At 57.0% G+C, this 17,567-nt stretch overlaps 1 protein-coding gene across 1 annotated transcript in view; it reads left to right on the top strand.

The window, feature by feature from the left end:
- The window catches only part of MYH9 (myosin heavy chain 9), a 93,045-nt gene extending 84,528 nt beyond the window's left edge, over positions 1 to 8,517 (top strand). Inside the window, exons 32-41 of the mRNA XM_042947690.1 lie at positions 238 to 450; positions 582 to 794; positions 1,091 to 1,252; positions 2,941 to 3,069; positions 4,078 to 4,166; positions 4,257 to 4,380; positions 4,645 to 4,853; positions 5,320 to 5,428; positions 5,532 to 5,704; positions 6,929 to 8,517. Coding sequence (XP_042803624.1) covers positions 238 to 450; positions 582 to 794; positions 1,091 to 1,252; positions 2,941 to 3,069; positions 4,078 to 4,166; positions 4,257 to 4,380; positions 4,645 to 4,853; positions 5,320 to 5,428; positions 5,532 to 5,704; positions 6,929 to 7,046 — 1,539 coding nt within the window. The 3' untranslated portion in view covers positions 7,047 to 8,517. The remainder of the gene's footprint in view (positions 1 to 237; positions 451 to 581; positions 795 to 1,090; positions 1,253 to 2,940; positions 3,070 to 4,077; positions 4,167 to 4,256; positions 4,381 to 4,644; positions 4,854 to 5,319; positions 5,429 to 5,531; positions 5,705 to 6,928) is intronic.
- Positions 8,518 to 17,567: the final 9,050 nt, after the last annotated feature.

Here is a 17,567-nt window from a genome sequence, read left to right as displayed (position 1 = left end):
TGGTCAACGCTGCAAGCAGACTTCAGAGCGCACCGGCAGAGGTGATCTCTGCCCGCCTCTGGTTCCGAGGACACCCCGCATGGCACGCGCCACGCTCAGAAGCGGTGGCCTGTGCCTGCTCTTCGCGGTCCCCTCCCCTCGGACCAGCGCCTGGGGCCCTCATCCCCCGAGGAGTTCGGGTCCGTGTGCTTTGCCCGCCTGAGGTCCGCACGCTCACGGTGACCACCTCTCCCCCAGCTGCTGGCCGAGGAGAAGACCATCTCTGCCAAGTACGCGGAGGAGCGCGACCGGGCGGAGGCGGAGGCCCGGGAGAAGGAGACCAAGGCGCTGTCGCTGGCCCGGGCCCTGGAGGAGGCCATGGAGCAGAAGGCAGAGCTGGAGCGGCTCAACAAGCAGTTCCGCACGGAGATGGAAGACCTCATGAGTTCCAAGGACGACGTCGGCAAGAGCGTGAGCACCGAGCTGGTGGCCGGCTTGTGCGGGGGGGGGGGGGGGGGGGGGGGGGGTAGGGCTGAGCGGACACCGAGGCCAGAGGCCTCATCCCTCCGCTTCTGATGTGACCCCCTTGGGGCGGGGGGCAGGTCCACGAGCTGGAGAAGTCCAAGCGGGCCCTGGAGCAGCAGGTGGAGGAGATGAAGACCCAGCTGGAGGAGCTGGAGGACGAGCTGCAGGCCACCGAGGACGCCAAGCTGCGGCTCGAGGTCAACCTGCAGGCCATGAAGGCCCAGTTCGAGCGGGACCTGCAGGGCCGCGACGAGCAGAGCGAGGAGAAGAAGAAGCAGCTGGTCAGACAGGTGCGGACGCCCCTCCCGCTGCCCTTGCCCCCGGGCAGAGGTGGGCAGGGGCGCCCCCCTCGTCCCCCAGTTTCCGGTCGGCTTCCTTTCTCCTTCCTCTCCCCGGGCTGTCTTGGGCTCCTTGTCCACCCCTCCCACGTCCTTGCGTTCCAGCCCTCTGTCACCGGGGTCAGGGACCCTCTCGGTCAGTAATCGTCCTTGGCCGCAAGTAGCCCCCCCCCCCCCCCCCCCGGGCACGGAGTGGAGCAGGGCTTGGGGGCTGGTGCAGCCGCCCGAACCGCCCTCCCGTCCCCCAGGTGCGGGAGGTGGAGGCAGAGCTGGAGGACGAGAAGAAGCAGCGCTCGATGGCGGTGGCCGCTCGGAAGAAGCTGGAGATGGACCTGAAAGACCTGGAGGCCCACGTCGACTCAGCCAACAAGAACCGGGACGAGGCCATCAAGCAGCTGCGGAAGCTGCAGGTGAGGTCAGGCCGGGCCACGCTGGGCGCGGCTGCCCCCGCGGCCCTGGCCTCGCAGGGGTCTGGGACACTAGTGGGGTGCTGCTGAGTGCCGAGGGGCACCGCCTTCCCCTCTCTGAGGAAGGACCCGCGTGCCCTTAGCCCCATCTCACGGGTGGGGACTCAGACCCAGGGGTCAAGCGGAAGCAAAACAGAAGCAAACTTGCATTAAGATCGTAGGCTTTGCGCCCATTAAACAAAGAAACCCACGTAAACCTGGAAACTCAATGACGTTAGGAAAGTAGTCACCTGGTGGCAGATTTCCAGAGTAAACCAGATCTGGCCCACGTAACCACCCAATCCAGCCTTGGGGGACGGCGATGGGAGGTTCCGACCTGAGCACGGAACCCTACATGCAGCACAGAGCACAGAACACATACTTGGAGAGTTCTCACCAGTGATTAAAGTTCACAAGTTTTACTCGCTTACATGTTTTTAATTTTAATTTTATTCAAAAAAATTTTTAATGTTTATTTTTGAGAGAGAGAGAGAGGGAGACACAGAATCTGAAGCATGCTCCCAGGCTCTGAGCTGTCAGCACAGAGCCCGATGTGGGGCTCAAACTCAGGAACTGGGAGATCATGACCTGAGCCAAAGTCCGACGCTTAACTGACTGAGCCAGCTGGGCGCCCCTTAATTTTATTCTTATGATAAATTCAGTGTGGTTAACGTACAGAGTTATGTTAGTTTCAGATATATGATATAGTGATTCAGCACTTCTGTATGTAACTCAGTGTTGATCAAGATAAGTGTTAAAGAGGGGCGCCTGGGTGGCGCAGTCGGTTGGGCGTCCGACTTCAGCTCGGGTCAAGATCTCACGGTTTGTGGGTTCGAGCCCCGCATCGGGCTCTGTGCTGACAGCTCGGAGCCTGGAGCCTGCTTTGGATTCTGTGTCTCCTTCTCTCTCTGCCCCTCCCCCGCTCAAGCTTTGTCTCTGTCTCTCTCAAAAATAAACGTTAAAAAAAAATTTTTTTTAAATAAGTGTTAAAGATAATAAATCGTAAAAAACATCCTTGAGAAGCCACATCACACCCAGAAAACCAGCAACAGGAAGACCAAATTCGGTGTCGGTGGGCGAGGTCGTAGGGCCCAGATGCTCTCGTTGCTGGTGGTGGTTCCACCTGGTACCATCTGGCCTGGAGAATCCCAAATTGGGATTTATCTGCAGAAAGGGAAAAAGGAAACAGAAAAAAGACAAAACAAAACCCTATTTGACCAAGATCTTTAGAGTTTAAATCACAGGAGAAGAACAGAGGAAATGGGTTTCTACCTCTGGTCGGGGCTGACCTGGCAGGTGGGCATTGACCTAGAGCAGTGGGTGGCACGGGGGGACAGCTCCAGAGCGCCAGACTCGAGTCCACAGGAAGTCGTGGAAGGCGAAACCCAGACAGCAGCTCGAACTAATGTGTAACCAGTGACTAACACTGCCAAAACCATGCCCTGTAACCTTAGTGGTCACCAAAGTGTAAAAAGGACACAGGGTAAAGAGACATTTGTCCTTTATCGCCTTGCCCTTTCGCTGTTGAGTTGGTTAAATGTGGCGTCAGGCCGAGAACCAGCCTCCGGTGCCTGTGGGTAGGGTGTCCGTGCGCGGGGTGGGGGGGCTGGCAGCTGTGGCGGTGGGTGCCAAGCCTCCCTTGCCCACCACAGGCCCAGATGAAGGACTACGTACGGGAGCTGGAAGACACGCGCACCTCCCGCGAGGAGATCCTGGCACAGGCCAAGGAGAACGAGAAGAAGCTAAAGAGTATGGAGGCCGAGATGATCCAGCTGCAGGAGGTGGGCAGGCCGCGAGGATGGCACTGAGGGGTCGCTGCCCTCTGGCCAGCAGGGGGCAGCAGAGGGCCTCCGCCCAGACAGCCTGAGCACCCCCCCCCCGCCCCCCCCGCCCCCCTCCGGGGCGCTGCTGGCCAGGAACTAGCCCAACTCTGGCAATGGGGTGGGGGTGGTTTTTGCTTCATGAAGGAAATCCCTGAGGGGTTTCGTTAAGCAGCAAGGCTCCCTCGTGTGAGTAAAACGTGTGTGTGAATTAAATTGGCACCATTTGGGGCCAGCTCCCTTGCATGAGATGAGGCTTGGTGGTAATCGTCGCCTCCTGCTGGGAGTTGGCACCTGGAAGGAGGGTCCTTCTCCAGCGCTGGTGCGCGGCATGCCCCCCACCCCCCAGCCTTGTCGGTCACACGCGAGGGGCATATTGTGAAAGGCTTCCGGCGGCCCTAGGCAGTCTCCTGTACCGTGAGCCGACTGGCTGGCCGGTGCCCCTACCCGGGCCCGGTGTCCAGTCTCACCTGAGGGCTGTGCTCTTCTGCCTGGGCCTGGGCTGATCCCTCCCTCTGAGGTCACGTGTGGGTCTCTGTTGAGGCTTTCAGAGCCCCCAGCTCACCTGGCATTCAGAGCCCCTATGCTCTCACCCTGATTAAATCCCTGCCTTATCCCCCTGACTTCCGGTCTCCCCAGAACACAGAGGAACCAGCGTATCCATTAGGGCAGGACGGTTTTTTATTTCCATCCCCAGCATATGGCTTGGTTCCTAACACTTACACGTAGGGGCTTTGCAAACACGTGGTACCTAAGCTATGGTCTGAGAGGAAGGAATCAGCCCTGTGAGTTAGAGAGGCTCATGAGGAAGGGCTTCGTGGAGGAGGCAGGCCTGGGGGGTGAGGGGGTAGTCGAGAGGAAGGGCCAGGATTCCGGGAGCGTGGCGCTTGCAGGGTATCAGGAAAGGGAAGGGGGGCTCTCGGGGCTCTGGGCTGCCCCAGGAGGTCACCGTCTGGGTCCCCGTGGCAGGAACTGGCAGCGGCCGAGCGTGCGAAGCGCCAGGCCCAGCAGGAGCGGGACGAGCTGGCCGACGAGATTGCCAACAGCAGCGGCAAAGGGTGAGCCGTGGCATGGCGTGTTCGGCTGGGGGCTGGGGGTGTCCCGCCTCTGGGACAGGCCCCTTCTCACTCCTCCCTGCCCTCGCCCAGAGCCCTGGCCTTGGAGGAGAAGCGGCGCCTGGAGGCCCGCATCGCCCAGCTGGAGGAGGAGCTGGAGGAGGAGCAGGGCAACACGGAGCTGGTGAACGACCGGCTGAAGAAGGCGAACCTGCAGGTGGGCGGGGGCCGGGGCTGCGCGGGCACCCCTTCCAGACAAGGCTCCGCTCCTCCCAGACGGCGGCTGGCGGAAGCCGAGCGCTCGCGGTGCTTAGGGGAGCACGTCCTGGACCCTGGCTCTGGCTCCCTTTCCTGGGAAGGCCCAGAGCTTGCCGGCCCCGGGGCCTGGTGTTATCAGGGGCCCCTCGGGACCCCGCGGCCTCACGTGTGCCCCAGCCAGGGTCCCCAGCCTTCCTCGGGTCACCGGCCCTCCTTCCCGCAGATCGACCAGATCAACACCGACCTGAACCTCGAGCGCAGCCACGCCCAGAAAAACGAGAATGCGCGGCAGCAGCTGGAGCGCCAGAACAAGGAGCTCAAGGTCAAGTTGCAGGAGATGGAGGGCACTGTCAAGTCCAAATACAAGGCCTCCATCGCCGCCCTCGAGGCCAAGATCGCACAGCTGGAGGAGCAGCTGGACAACGAGACCAAGTAGGTGCCCCTGCTCGGCTCCTGCAGCGACCCGCGGGGGCCTCACGGGGCCGGGGTCGGGGCCCGAGGGCCACCTCCACGGCGGGAGTTTTGACAGCTGTCTGGGGGCTGACTCAGACGCAGGTGGGGGTTCCTGTGGGCTCAGCAAGACTGAGGCTTCTTTGGAGGTACTGGGGGGGGGGTCACACTGGGCCCCACATCTCAATTCCCCTTTACTGCCTCCACATCTGCTCTTTGGACTATGTCACCTCCCTCCCTGAGCCTGTTTCCTCATCTGTGAAACGGGGCTGGTCACAGCGCCTCCCTTAGGGCACCTGGGGTGTTCGGTGGAGGTGGCCCGCCTCGGCCTCAGGGCCTCCCTGGGGAGGAAATGCCCACGAGGCCCCAGAACAGGTTGTCCAGCTGGTGGCGTGTGGCTGGACCCTCGAAGGGAGGGTCCCTGAGCCGCCGCGTCTGTGCCTCGCAGGGAGCGCCAGGCGGCCTGCAAGCAGGTGCGTCGGGCTGAGAAGAAGCTCAAGGACGTGTTGCTGCAGGTGGATGACGAGCGGAGGAACGCCGAGCAGTTCAAGGACCAGGTGTGTTTGCGCGCGGGGCCGCCCGGGTCGTGGCTGGCGAGGGGTCCCCCGGCCTCCCGCATCAGAGCCCCTAACCGGGGCCGCCGGCCACACGTCTCTGCAGGCTGACAAGGCATCCACCCGCCTGAAGCAGCTCAAGCGGCAGCTGGAGGAGGCGGAGGAGGAGGCCCAGCGGGCCAACGCCTCCCGCCGGAAACTGCAGCGCGAGCTGGAAGACGCCACCGAGACGGCCGACGCCATGAACCGCGAGGTCAGCTCCCTCAAGAACAAGCTCAGGTGAGCCCGGCCCCCTCGACACCCTTCCTTCTCCTCCCGAAAGTCAGTGCGCTCCGAAGAGCACGTTTCACCAAATTCGGCTCCTAGAAACTGGTTCCGTTCGTCAACTAGATGTCAGTGGGCAAGGCGCCCCGTGCTCCACGCTGGCCCTGGGCCGGCTCTGCCTCCTGGGCCGTTGCCCGGCCTTTTGAGTAAACCGTGAAGTCTGGGTAATTCGTTCCCATCTCATCTGAACAATCTGGTCACGTGGCTGCTCTAAACGCGATGAGGATGTTTCCGTGCTGCGTTTTTTGCATTAGAAGTTGCTGGAAGTGACCGGGCACGTCCCCGGCACGTGCTATGTGCCTTGTAAACATTTGCTGAGTGAGTCCCGGTGCCCAGTCACAAGGCCCGTGCCCACAAGGATGGCTGCCTTGCGTTTCTCGAGGAGCGTTTCCCTTCAGGAAGTATCAGATGGGTCTTTCCCCCAGGTCTCACTTCTTACCTCCTTTTTTTTTCTTTAATTTTTAAATTTAAAATTTTTTTAAGAAAAGTTTTTAATGTTTATTTATCTTTGAGAGAGAGAAGGAGAGCGCAAACAAGAAAAGGGCAGAGAGGAAAAGAGACACAGAATCGGAAGCAGGCTCCAGGCTCCCGGCTGTCTGCATAGAGCCCAACGCAGGGCTCGAACCCACGAACTGTGAGACCATAACCTCAGCCAAAGTCAGACGCTCAATCAACTGAGCCATCCAGGAGCCCCTCTCGTTGCTTTTATGCCTAAAGAAGATAAGACGTGGTTGAGCGTCTGACTTTGCCTGGAGCCTGCTTCTCTCTCTCAAAAAGAAATAAATGTTAAAAAATGTGAAATAGCGACGAGAGCAGATGTTCTAGCCAGAACTTAATATTTTCTTGCACGTGATGGGAAGAGGGTGTTGGTATCTGTGTACCGTGTGGAGTTATTCTGTATCTCTTGGTTACACCGTGTGCTCGAAGTTTGAGCGAAGGGTGGCATTTTGCAGAAGGTGACTCTGCTTCTGGGCGTTCTCTCTCTCGATCAGTCCCAACTTGCTGATGTTTGTCTTCACCAGTGTCTCGGGTTAAAGCAGGAGGCTGTGTTCCCGAGGCCCCGTGTTACTTCTCCCCGTGCGATGTTGGGGCCTGGGGTCCCTCTAAAGCGCTTTGAAATGTGTGAGCTGAACTCCGTCACCCTGGCCGGCCCTGCTGACCCTGTGCCTCTGCCCCCAGGCGAGGAGACCTGCCGTTTGTCGTGCCCCGCCGGATGGCCCGGAAAGGTGCTGGTGACTGCTCGGACGAGGAGGTGGACGGCAAAGCCGACGGGGCCGAGGCCAAAGCTGCCGAGTAACCTCTCCTCCTGCTGCCCGAGACGGACGGACCGGCCGACAGACGACTCCGCCTCCCCTTCCTAGCCCCCGCAGCACCCCCTCCGCCTTCTTGGGACTGCTGTGATCGTGACCTCCCCACCCCATCCCACCAGGCCAGGGGACCTCAGGCCTGCACCCCACCCCCTGCCCACCCCCCAGGCCTTTTTGAGGGCGTTTGGCTTCCTCTGCTGCAGCCGCCTCCTGCTCCCCTCCCGCCCCCCAGAATCTGATACCAAAGAGTCAGAGTCTTGGGCCCCTGGCCTGGGAACAGAGCAACCAGCAGGATCTTTGGCCCTCTCTTGCCAAAAAGCACAAGATGGTGAGGCAAGGCGGGCAGGCCACCGGGGACGGGCAAGAGTTTTCTACGAATCTATTTTTCTCCAGACTAAGAAGTTTTGATAGCTCGACACCCCAGCAGAGTTGTCACCTTCCCCCTCCTCCGCCACCAGCTCCCCCTCCTTCTTTGCTGTTGGCAATCACACACGGTGACCTCACACCCTCCGCCCCGTCGGCCCCCCACTCCCGTGGGCCCTGGGCGATCGGGCAGGAGCAGGCCCAGGGACGCCACCTCTGTGCAGGGCACAGAATGCGGGGGGGTGGGGGGGTGGGGAAGGAGGGTCGTTCCTCCCCACCCCCTCCGGGCAGTGCCACTGTCCTCTTCCTGATTCTACAGCGTCTCAAGTGCAATGACGGCCCCCCTCCCTCCTTTGCCGAGGGCAGCCTGCCCCCTGCCACAGCGAGGCTGTGGGGCCAAGCAGACCGGGCCCAGGGGCCAAGCTGGAAAGGCCCGCAGTGGCTTCTCCCGACATTCTTGGGGACCAAATATATTTAATGGTTAAGGGACTTGTCCCAAGTCTGACAGCCAGAGCATTCATTGCAAAGGGCCAGTGGCCCTCCCGTGATCTCATACCTACTCTAGGACTGGGGCCCGAGGGTAGATTATCTGCAGCATTGACTGAGTACGGTTTGAATCTCTGCCATCTGCACAGATGTTTTTGAAAGGAAAAAAAAAAAAAAGTTTTCTTTTTTTTTCCCCTTCTTATAATAAATGATACAATTCCAAGTCTTTATCACTGCCTCTCCTTTGGAACCACGTTTAGAAGAGAATAGTTTGTCCTGCGCTGGTCTACACTGGCTGCTGAATTAATTCACCTGTGTTCCTGTTTTGTATATGCTGCATTTAGACTTATGGCAAAGAAGGCATTTTTTTTTTTTTTTTTAAAGGAAACAAACTCAACAAATCATGAAGATACACGAAAGCTACATATGCCTAAAAAGCTCTGAATTCAGGTCCCAGTTGCTGTCACAAAGGAGTGAACGGAGTTCCCAGCCCCACCCCTTTTTTATATAATAAAAGTGCCTTAGCATGCGTTACGGCTGTCACCACTACAGTTAGCTGGTTTACAGATGTTTTCCACTGAGCGTCACAATAAAGAGTACCACGTGCTACGAGCCATGTGTCTGCCGGTGTCTGTCTTGCCAGAGCGGGTGGCCTGGAAGGGACTGTGCTTTGCTTCCGCGGCGGGCACCTACTTTGCGCATCTTCTAGAAGCTTCCGGTAGCTCAGCATGGCGGAGGTTGGGCCAGTGGCCAGGGTCTCCTAGAAACCTCAGTCCGCTTCCGTTATTGAGGACCGACTGTGTGCTTGACTGGGGACAGGGACACAGACCGGGATGCTAAGTTCCAGGACCTTCCGGAGTCATCAGACGAACCAAAACCTGCCCTGTAGGGGTTCATCCCAAGTTGTGTATAAGCAGGACCCGGGGAGGCGGTGACTGGGCCTGTGTGTGTCAGCGCGGGAGACTCCGCGGGACTGCTGGGGACCACTGAAGCTCTCATCCGCTCATTGGTTCATTCATTCTTTTAACATAAGCTGAGCACAACCCCGGCCCCCTGCTGGGCACCTGGAGGGCAGTGAGAACAAGAGGGAGGGAGGGGGAGAAGGCCTTCCTTAGAGAAGGGCCATGGCACCCGCCCCCTTGGTCAGCGTGTGGACCCAAGTGGCTGCCCCGCCCGCCAGCGTCCCGGGACCTCTGTTTGGCCACCTCGGTTGCTAAGGAAGGCTGTGAGCTTCCAGCGAGGACACTCGTGGGCCTGCCATATGACAGAGCGGGGGGGGGGGGGCACCACCCAAGGGCTGGGGGTGCTTTTCCTCCTTTTAGCTCTGCCCTTTCCTGGGGGCTCCAGGGGAGAGCTTGCCTCTCTGGCTCCAGGCGTCCCTCCAATCTCTGCCTCTGCCTGGGCCCTCCCCCCAGCTCCCTGTCGTCTCTCCTCCGTGTCTCTTGTAAGGACACTAGCCATCGGATTTAGGGCCCACCCGGACAACCTGCGACGATCTCAAGATCTTTAACTTAGAGGATTTGCAGAGACCTAAGGTCTTTCCACATAAAGTCACGGTTAGGGGTTGCAGAGATTAGATCATGGACACATCTTTTGAGGGGACCCCCCCCCCCACTCAACCCCCTGCAGCTACTCGGCAAATACCGGTTCTCCCCTCTGAGATCCGTGACTTGGCTGCACTTTGCACAGGGGTAGTGCTGGACCGGGTCCCCACCTCTGCCCACAAGGGCTGGGCAGTCCTGGGGTTGCCTGACCCGCCCACCAGGCAGAGGGGGAAGGAGGTTCACAGAGTGCACTTTGGAAAAGGACAAGGAGGGAGTAAAGAGAGAAAGACAGAGGGGCAGAGGCGAGGGAGCCGTGCCCAGGACTCTCCCTGCAGAAGAGCAAAGCGATGTGGAAGGGCCACTGGCTCCTGGAGGTGAGACCTCCACACGTGGGGGTTCCGCGGGGGATCCCGGCACAGCGGAAGGAGGTTGGGAGGGGCCTCCGAGGTCCTGTCCCTCCTTTAGAGACCGATTATTCAGCCACAGAAAGGAAAGAGCTATTTATATAGGCAGCAACCCGGATGGAGCTCCAGGGCATCACTCTGGGTGAATTGTTTGAAAGCCAGCCTTGAAGGCTTACGTGCTGTACGAATCCGCTTGTGAAATATTCTCATAAGGCCCAAATTATGGAGGTGGGCAGCAGATCGGCGGTCGCCAGGAGTTAGGGACGTCCTGAGAAGGTGTCACCCTCGAGGGTCGGTCCTGTGGAGCGCCCCAGCAGCAACAGAAGGGTCTCGAGTGTTGCGATGGTCGCCTGAACTGGACCGGTGGTAACACGTCGCAGGACCATCTTTATGTCTAAAACGAGCGTGTGCGGGAACGAGTGAAATTTGAGCGAGGTCTGCCAGCTAGTTCGCGGTGCTAGGGTCCGTTTGCTGGCCTTGGCAATGACTGCGGTTACGTGAGCTGTCCCCATCGGGGAAAGTTGGGTGTAAGGGACACGGGGCCGTACTTTTTTGTCTTGTGAGTCTGTGGTTGTTTTCCTTTTGAAGTCTGTGACTAGGGGCGCCTGGGTGGCTCAGTCGGTTAAGCGTCCGACTTCGGCTCAGGTCACGATCTCGCAGCTCATGGGTCCGAGCCCCGCGTCGGGCTCTGGGCTGACGGCTCAGAGCCTGGAGCCCGCTTCGGGTTCTGTGCCTCCCTCTCTCTCTGCCCCTCCTCCACCTGCGCTCTGTCGCTCTCTCTCAAAAATAAACATTACATAAAGAAAATATCAGTTCTTATTAACTGAGCACCTACTGTGTGCCGAGCACCATCCCTATTTTGCCTCTCGTTGTCCCCTCAGCACCCCTGTCAGGTACGTACTCTTCCCCAAAGCGAGGAAACTGAGTCACAGCGAAAATCGGGGAGGCAAACTCAGCAAGTGGCAGCCGCCGTGCGTCATCGGGGGCTCAGACTGCCGGGCTCGCCCCCCCTCCCCCACCAGCTGAGCTCTGAGATCGTTAAGTGAAGTTTCGTGGACTTATCTCGAGCCAACAGGGAGAGTTTAGGGCCGGAAAGTACATTTCTGGAATACTTGAGGGTTTTAAGGATTTCTCTCCCTCTGGGCTGCCAGCCTTAAAAATCCAATAGTTCTGTCACCCGCGAAATGACTTCCTTCGGGAACAGCAGAGGAATCGCCCTTCGGGACAGACCATGGCGAGCCACAAGCGAGTCTGGAGAGACAAAGGGAAGGCGCCTTTTCCTACCCGTCGGGAGGACACTGGGGAGGGTTGCTCTGAATGCGAGTTCAGCGGGGAAGAAGAAGAGTTCAAGGGTGTGGCGGCTTCTCGTTGGCCGGGTGTGTCCGGGCAGGGAGGGAGCCTCCTCCCGTTTCTTAAAAGCAGAGGACGAAATTCCTACCTGGAGAGTGTCCTCCCTCGTCCGGATAATGCTGATCTTTCTTCTTCCTGCTGGTGCCACAGGCTGCGTGGAGAGGGAGCCGCAGAGAGCGCCCCCTGCAGGGCCCGCCCCCCCCCCCTTTTCTCCCGGGAAAGCCCAGGAGCCAGAAAAGAAAACAAGAAACCAGAGCAGGGAGGCCGCCCGCCCCCCCACTTCTTGAGCAAATCATCTCGCCCATCTGAACCATAGTTTTCTGTGAGGCAAGAAGAAAGGTTTTCATCGCAGGGCTCTTGTAGCGAATACCGTCCTGGGTGCAGATGCCTTGCCAAGCTTATAAAGGGATCAGGCGCCCATGCATTACTCTCTTCCACGAAGGCGGGGCTTTTAAGGATTCATTCCTTTCGCTGGTTTGTTTTTTGTTTCATTTTACGTGTAGTCAAGTCTGGTTAATATACAGTGTTATATTCGTTCCAGGTGTCGGATGTGATTCGACAATTCACTGCATTTCTCAGGACTCATCACGGTAACTATACTCTTATTTCTTGCTTTAGAAAAAAAAATTTTTTTTACATTTATTTATTTTTGAGAGACAGAGAGAGACTGAGCACAAGTGCAGGAGGGGCAGAGAGAGAGAAGGAGACACAGAATCCCAAGCAGGCTCCAGGCTCTGAGCTGTCAGCACAGAGCCCGACGCGGGGCTCGAACTCATGAACCGTGAGATCGTGACCTGAGCTGAAGTCGGACGCTTAACCGACTGAGCCACTCAGGAGCCCCATATGTTTTGCTTTTTTAAAGTTTATGTATTTATTTTGAGAGAGAGAGAGAGCGCGTGCGTGCCCGCGCAGGGGAGGGGCAAAGGGAGAAGGGGAGAGAGAGAGAGAGAGAGAGAGAGAGAGAGAGAGAATCCCAAGCAGGCTCAGCACTGTCAACACAGAACCCGATGCAGGGCTCGAACTCCTAAACCATGAGATCATCACCTGAGCCAAAACCAAGAATCAGATTCCCAACCCACTGAACCACCCAGGTGCCCCTGTCCTTTTTTTTTTTAAATTAATTAAAAATTTTAATTCCTGGGACATCTGGGTGGCTCAGTCAGTAAGCATCCGACTTCAGCTCAGGTCATGATCTCGCAGTTCGTGAGTTCGAGCCCCGCGTCGGGCTCTGTGCTGACAGCTCGGAGCCTGGAGCCTGCTTCAGATTCTGTGTCTCCCCCTCTCTCTGCCCCTCCCCTGCTCATGCTCTGTCTCTATCTGCATAAACACAGCTAGATAAGGACCTGTCTCCCTCACCAGAGGCTTCTTTGTCTTAGAAATCTTAGGTGGCCCCTCGGGTGTCTCCCTCTCTCTCTGCCCCTGCCCTGCTCACACTCTGTCTCTATATTTCAAGAAGTGAGTAAATATTTAAAATATATATATTCAAAAAAAAGAAATCTTAGTTGAATTCGATAACTGACCATTTAGGTCTCTTGTTTTGTTTTGTTTTGTTTTGTTTTGTTTTGTTTTGTTTTGTTTCTCCCAAGCTTTCTATTCACCAATAAAGAGTGAGCCCACGGGGCGCCTGGGTGGCTCAGTCGGTTGAGTGTTCGACTCTTGATTTCGGCTCAGGTTATGATCTCAGGGTCGTGGGACCGAGCCGCACATTGGCTCTGTGCTGACAGCGTGGAGCCTGCTTGGGATTCTCTCTCTCTGCCCCCCTCTCTCTGCTCTCCTTCCCCACTCGCCCCACGCATGCAGGCGCACGCTCTCAAAATAAACATTAAAAGAAAAGAGCAAGCCCTCAAAACCCTAGGCCCCCACCCTCAGCCCCAGTAAAAGCAGAAGCCCAGGCCCTTGTACACGCGGTTTCTCTACCCGTGAACTTGCTGCGTGATCCCAAATGTGCTGATCAAGTTCCTGGTCCGGTAAGTAATAAACCTGTATTTTTTTTTCAGTTTCTTGCTGGTCGTTGCTGCGGGCCACCTTGCAGTCCTAATGAGAACCAAAAGGCCGTCCCGACCACAGCATTGGTTATCAGGCCGAGACCAGACACAAAACACCCATCGGTCCACACAGCTCTTTTCATCCTGTAGAACCGAAACATTGCCCCCTCAAACGCCCGCTCCCCACAACCCCCTCCATAGCCCCTGGCCCCCACCCGCCGCCCGCCCACCCGCCGCCCGCCCACCGTCTACTTTTTGTCTTTATGAATGTGACCAAGTTCCGCATGTACGCGCAATCGTGCAGTATCTTTCTCTTTCGTGACTGGCCTATTCCCGGAGCATAATGCCCTCAAGGTTCAATCCATGTTGCAGCAGGTGTCCGGCTTTCCTTGCTTTTTAAGGCTGAATAATATCCCACCGTGTGGGTGGACCGTGTTTTTCTCACCCGTCCATCCTTGGATATTCCGCTATTTGGATATTGTAATGCTGCTCTGAACACGGGAATACAAATAGCTCTTGGAGACTTCTCTTTCTGTTATTTTGTGTGTATACCCCCAAGCAGAAGTGCGGGGTCGTGTGGTAATTTTTTTTGCCAGATGGTCACCTATATGTAAATTTTTGAGGAACCGCCATACTGTTTTCCACAGCAGGGAGGAAGCATAAGGCAGGCTGAGTACAAGCCAGCACCCACCCCCGCCCCCAGATGGGATCTGTGTGATATTCCTCGGACACTCCTGGCTACCCAAGAACAAAGGAAAGGGGTTTAAGTGCTTGCCATGTGGGAAACTAAGGCAAGTGAAAAATTAACTTCCCTACTGCCTACAGCCCATTGCCAAGTCCTGGAAACCAGCAGAGTGACCTCCCTCTAGGAGCTCAGCTCCCTTGATGATGACACTTTGCTGGGGGCAAAAGAGAACCTTGGCTTAACATTGTCCCAGCCTCAAGGGTCCTGTAAGTCTACTTCTTTATGTCAACTGCCCCAGGATATATGCTGGCAATCACGCTCCAAGCTTATGCCCCCCCATATGCATCTGAGGGGGGTCTCATGACTGAGGTTTTATTAAATGGTGATAAATGGTGTTTCCCTAGCAACAGCTAGCCCCTCAAGGTCCTGGAAACCTGGCTTCCAAAATTCCTTAGAAACATACTCTATCCCTGTCCCCCTCCCAACCTGAGGGTATATAATGAGTTACCCTTCACAACCCCGGTGCAGCTCTTTCTGCCCAAGGGTCCTGCCCCCATGCTTTAATAAAGTCACCTTTTTGCAAAGACGTCTTCAAGAAGTTTTTCTTTTCCGTCTCCTGACTGCTGGGGGTAGAGGTTGGTTCTCGCCCCCCCCCCCCCCCCCCCACACACACCTGGGAAATGTCTGGTGATGTGGCTCTCACAGCCCATCCCCACACCCACCATGGCTTACTCATCCTGTTTGGGGACCTGCTGAACTTGAAGCTGCTTCCTCTGGGCTGAAGTTTATTTGCAACACCCTGAGAACTTTCTGACTTGAAATCATTCATCTAAATTGATTACGCAATTACCTGTTTTCAACTGGAATCCAAAAGCTGCTTTATTCACTCTGAGAATGCGTCCAATTCTCTTAAACCTCATACACACATTAACATTAACCACACATCTACCTGCCTTGGCTTCAACATACAATTATTAAGACAATGCTTTTGAGTTTGTCGTCTATAATTAAAAAAAAAAAATTCTTTTAGCGTTTATTTCTGAGAGAGAGAGAGAGAGACAGAGAGAGCAAGCGGAAGAGGGGCAGACAGAGAGGGAGACACAGCATCGGAAGCAGCCTCCAGGCTCTGAGCTGTCAGCACAGGGCCCGACGCGGGGCTCGAACCCATGAACCACGAGATCACGACCTGAGCCGAAGTCAGCCGCTTAATGGACTGAGCCACCCAGGCACCCTGAATTGTCATCTTCATACTTTGTTGTAAGCCTTCCTGAACTTGACAGTTGCTACTCGGCGCCCGATTTTACCACCGATGTGAGCAAAGGCAAATAGCATTTGTCCACTGCGTGGTCCTAACGGCCTTGCAACGTGTGACCCAGACCCGTGGCTCCCCTTCCACGTCCCCCGAGTGACCGGGTGCCATCAGCATGGATGCATTCACCATGCTCTGAAATCCTAAGATGTCCGTCTCTGCCAGCCACCCTGATGACTCCAGATGTCCCCATTGTCACATGCCCAGTTTACAGCTCCCCACTCCCCACCCACTCCCCCCCCCCCCGCCACTGTCCCTAGAGAAAGGGAGAATCAGGAGGTGGGGTCCCTGCTCTGAAACATACGAGTCGTAACGTCCAGCATGGCTGAACCGAGCCCGCCTCCCCACGGGATGGAGAGACTGCGTGGGGGTGCTAGCTGTGTGCCCGCCTGCTGACTCCCCCAGCCTCCACCAGATGATGCTGGGGGACACCTCCCTCAGCAATGTCAGGGTCCCTTTCCCACTGAGTTGGGATTGTCTTCACAGTGGGCTGAAATTGCTTGCTGACCAACGATTTTGCCCCAACCCCCATCCCCCTCGTCGCCCCCACTCTGGAACTGGAGTCATCCTGGGTGACTCTTCTTGTGATCTTGGGGGTCAAGTTGAGCCCTATTTTATAGTCGCTAGATCTCTAGGGTCCCCAAGTGGGGGGGGGGGGCTCAGCGCATGTCCCTGGAGTCACAAGATGCCTAATCCTCACTTGACGTGTCTGCAACCCCAGCCTGGTTGGTGGAGTCCATCCGTGTCGGGAATCCATTCTGCGTCCTCAGTAGATAATCAGGCCGCGGGTGTATGGATAGTTCATTGAATTCTGTACCTCACAGTGGTTTTTATCTGGCCGTCAAGCGGAAGAATCAGGAGGAAGGGGAATTACAGAAAAAATGACCAAAAGATCACGAAACAAGCAGAGGTGGACAAAACATAACTCAAAGCAAGAGTCAAGGGTCGAAGTGACAAAGTGCCTTTGAGCTTGGCTCCCTCCCCCCGCCCTGCCCTGAGCTGCTGCACGAAAGCCACGCCCTCTCCCCTCAGCCGCGTTTCCTCATCTGCAAACTCACACCCGTCCCGGGCCCACCGTCCAGCCCCGTGTCCATGCGTCCCCCCGGAACCACACAAGGGAGGAAGCCTAGCTTCCTGCTTTCCTTTTCCATTTCTTGACACTCGCCTTCCTGGACAAGTCCTGCGTTTAGAAAGAGGTCTCTGGTCAAGCAGAACTAAGCAGAGGTTAGAAAACAGCAGCCTGGCCTCAGCCCTGTCCTGCAAACAGCACCGGCCGCCAAGGACGGGCCTCCTCGGGCACTGGGGCTGTCCCTGCCATCAGCGACAGGTCTGGTGAGACCTGATTAGATCCAAAGAGGAGACACGGACACCGTGGTGGGGTGGCATGCGTGCCGCGGGTTTAGACTCCTCCCCCCGGTGCCACGGGAGTACGGTAGGGGACAGCGGACCCTGCCTGCGTGGAGGCTGGAGGGCTTCTCAGAGGAGGTGATGCTAGATTCGGGCTTTGAAGTATAGGCCTGATTTTTCCAGGTGGTAGAAGCAGGTGGTCCTGGCGAAGGATCTGCCAACCCAAATGCCTAGAGGCCACGCGGGGATGGCATTGAAGGAGCCGCAAAACGGCAAATATGCAGCGAGCATCCGGGTATGTCTGGCGTTGTCCTAAGTGCGGGCGATAGGAAGGTGGATAATGCCAGAAGGGAGGTGGGTGGGGCGGAGAGGAGGGGCCTGGGAACAGACCCCCGTGGGGGCGGGGGCGAGGGGTCGTTGGCTGAGGGTTCCTCGGTCCCTCAGCAGCAGGTTTTCCTTCCAGAAACCCAAGGCAGGAAGGGCTGGGGCCAGAAGGACCTGGAACGTCAGATCTGAGGTTCCTACTTGAGGGGGTGGGACGGGCCCTGTGCTTGTGTGGGTCCATCCTGGGTACTGGGCTCTGAAGTGGAGACTTTCAGTTTCCCTTTCAGTCCCATATATATTTGGGCCCGGAGTTGTGTGTTAATTACACACACCGCAGGTGACTGGGTCCACGCGGCTAAAGAAAAGCCAGATGGTGTTCAGCTCAGAAGATGATTCCTTGGTAAGTGTGGAGGGTGGGAACCCCTGCCCCTCTACTCACCCTCCAAACAGCTCTTGAAGGAAGAGGGATCCTAGCTCGGATTTCTAGCCCAAGGTCGTGCCCCAAAGAGCGGCATAGCCAGGATTTGAAGCCGGGTTTGTCTGACTTCTCCCCCTCCACCCCCGTGCCCCGAAACAGGGGGCACTGCTCATCCCAGGTTCCAGACTGCCTGCGACCTGAGCAGACCCCAGGAGGGAGGTGGATATCGGGGAGGGGGGAGGTGTGGGGAGTGGGCGGGGGTGCTCATCCCTTTGGGGAATTTGGAGGAAGCAGAG

Source organism: Panthera leo, chromosome B4 (genome assembly GCF_018350215.1).
Source record: "Panthera leo isolate Ple1 chromosome B4, P.leo_Ple1_pat1.1, whole genome shotgun sequence".
Classification (NCBI taxonomy): Eukaryota; Metazoa; Chordata; class Mammalia; order Carnivora; family Felidae; genus Panthera; species Panthera leo.
The sequence above is the reverse complement of the archived record's forward strand: the minus strand, read 5'-3'. Positions and strand labels throughout refer to the sequence as shown.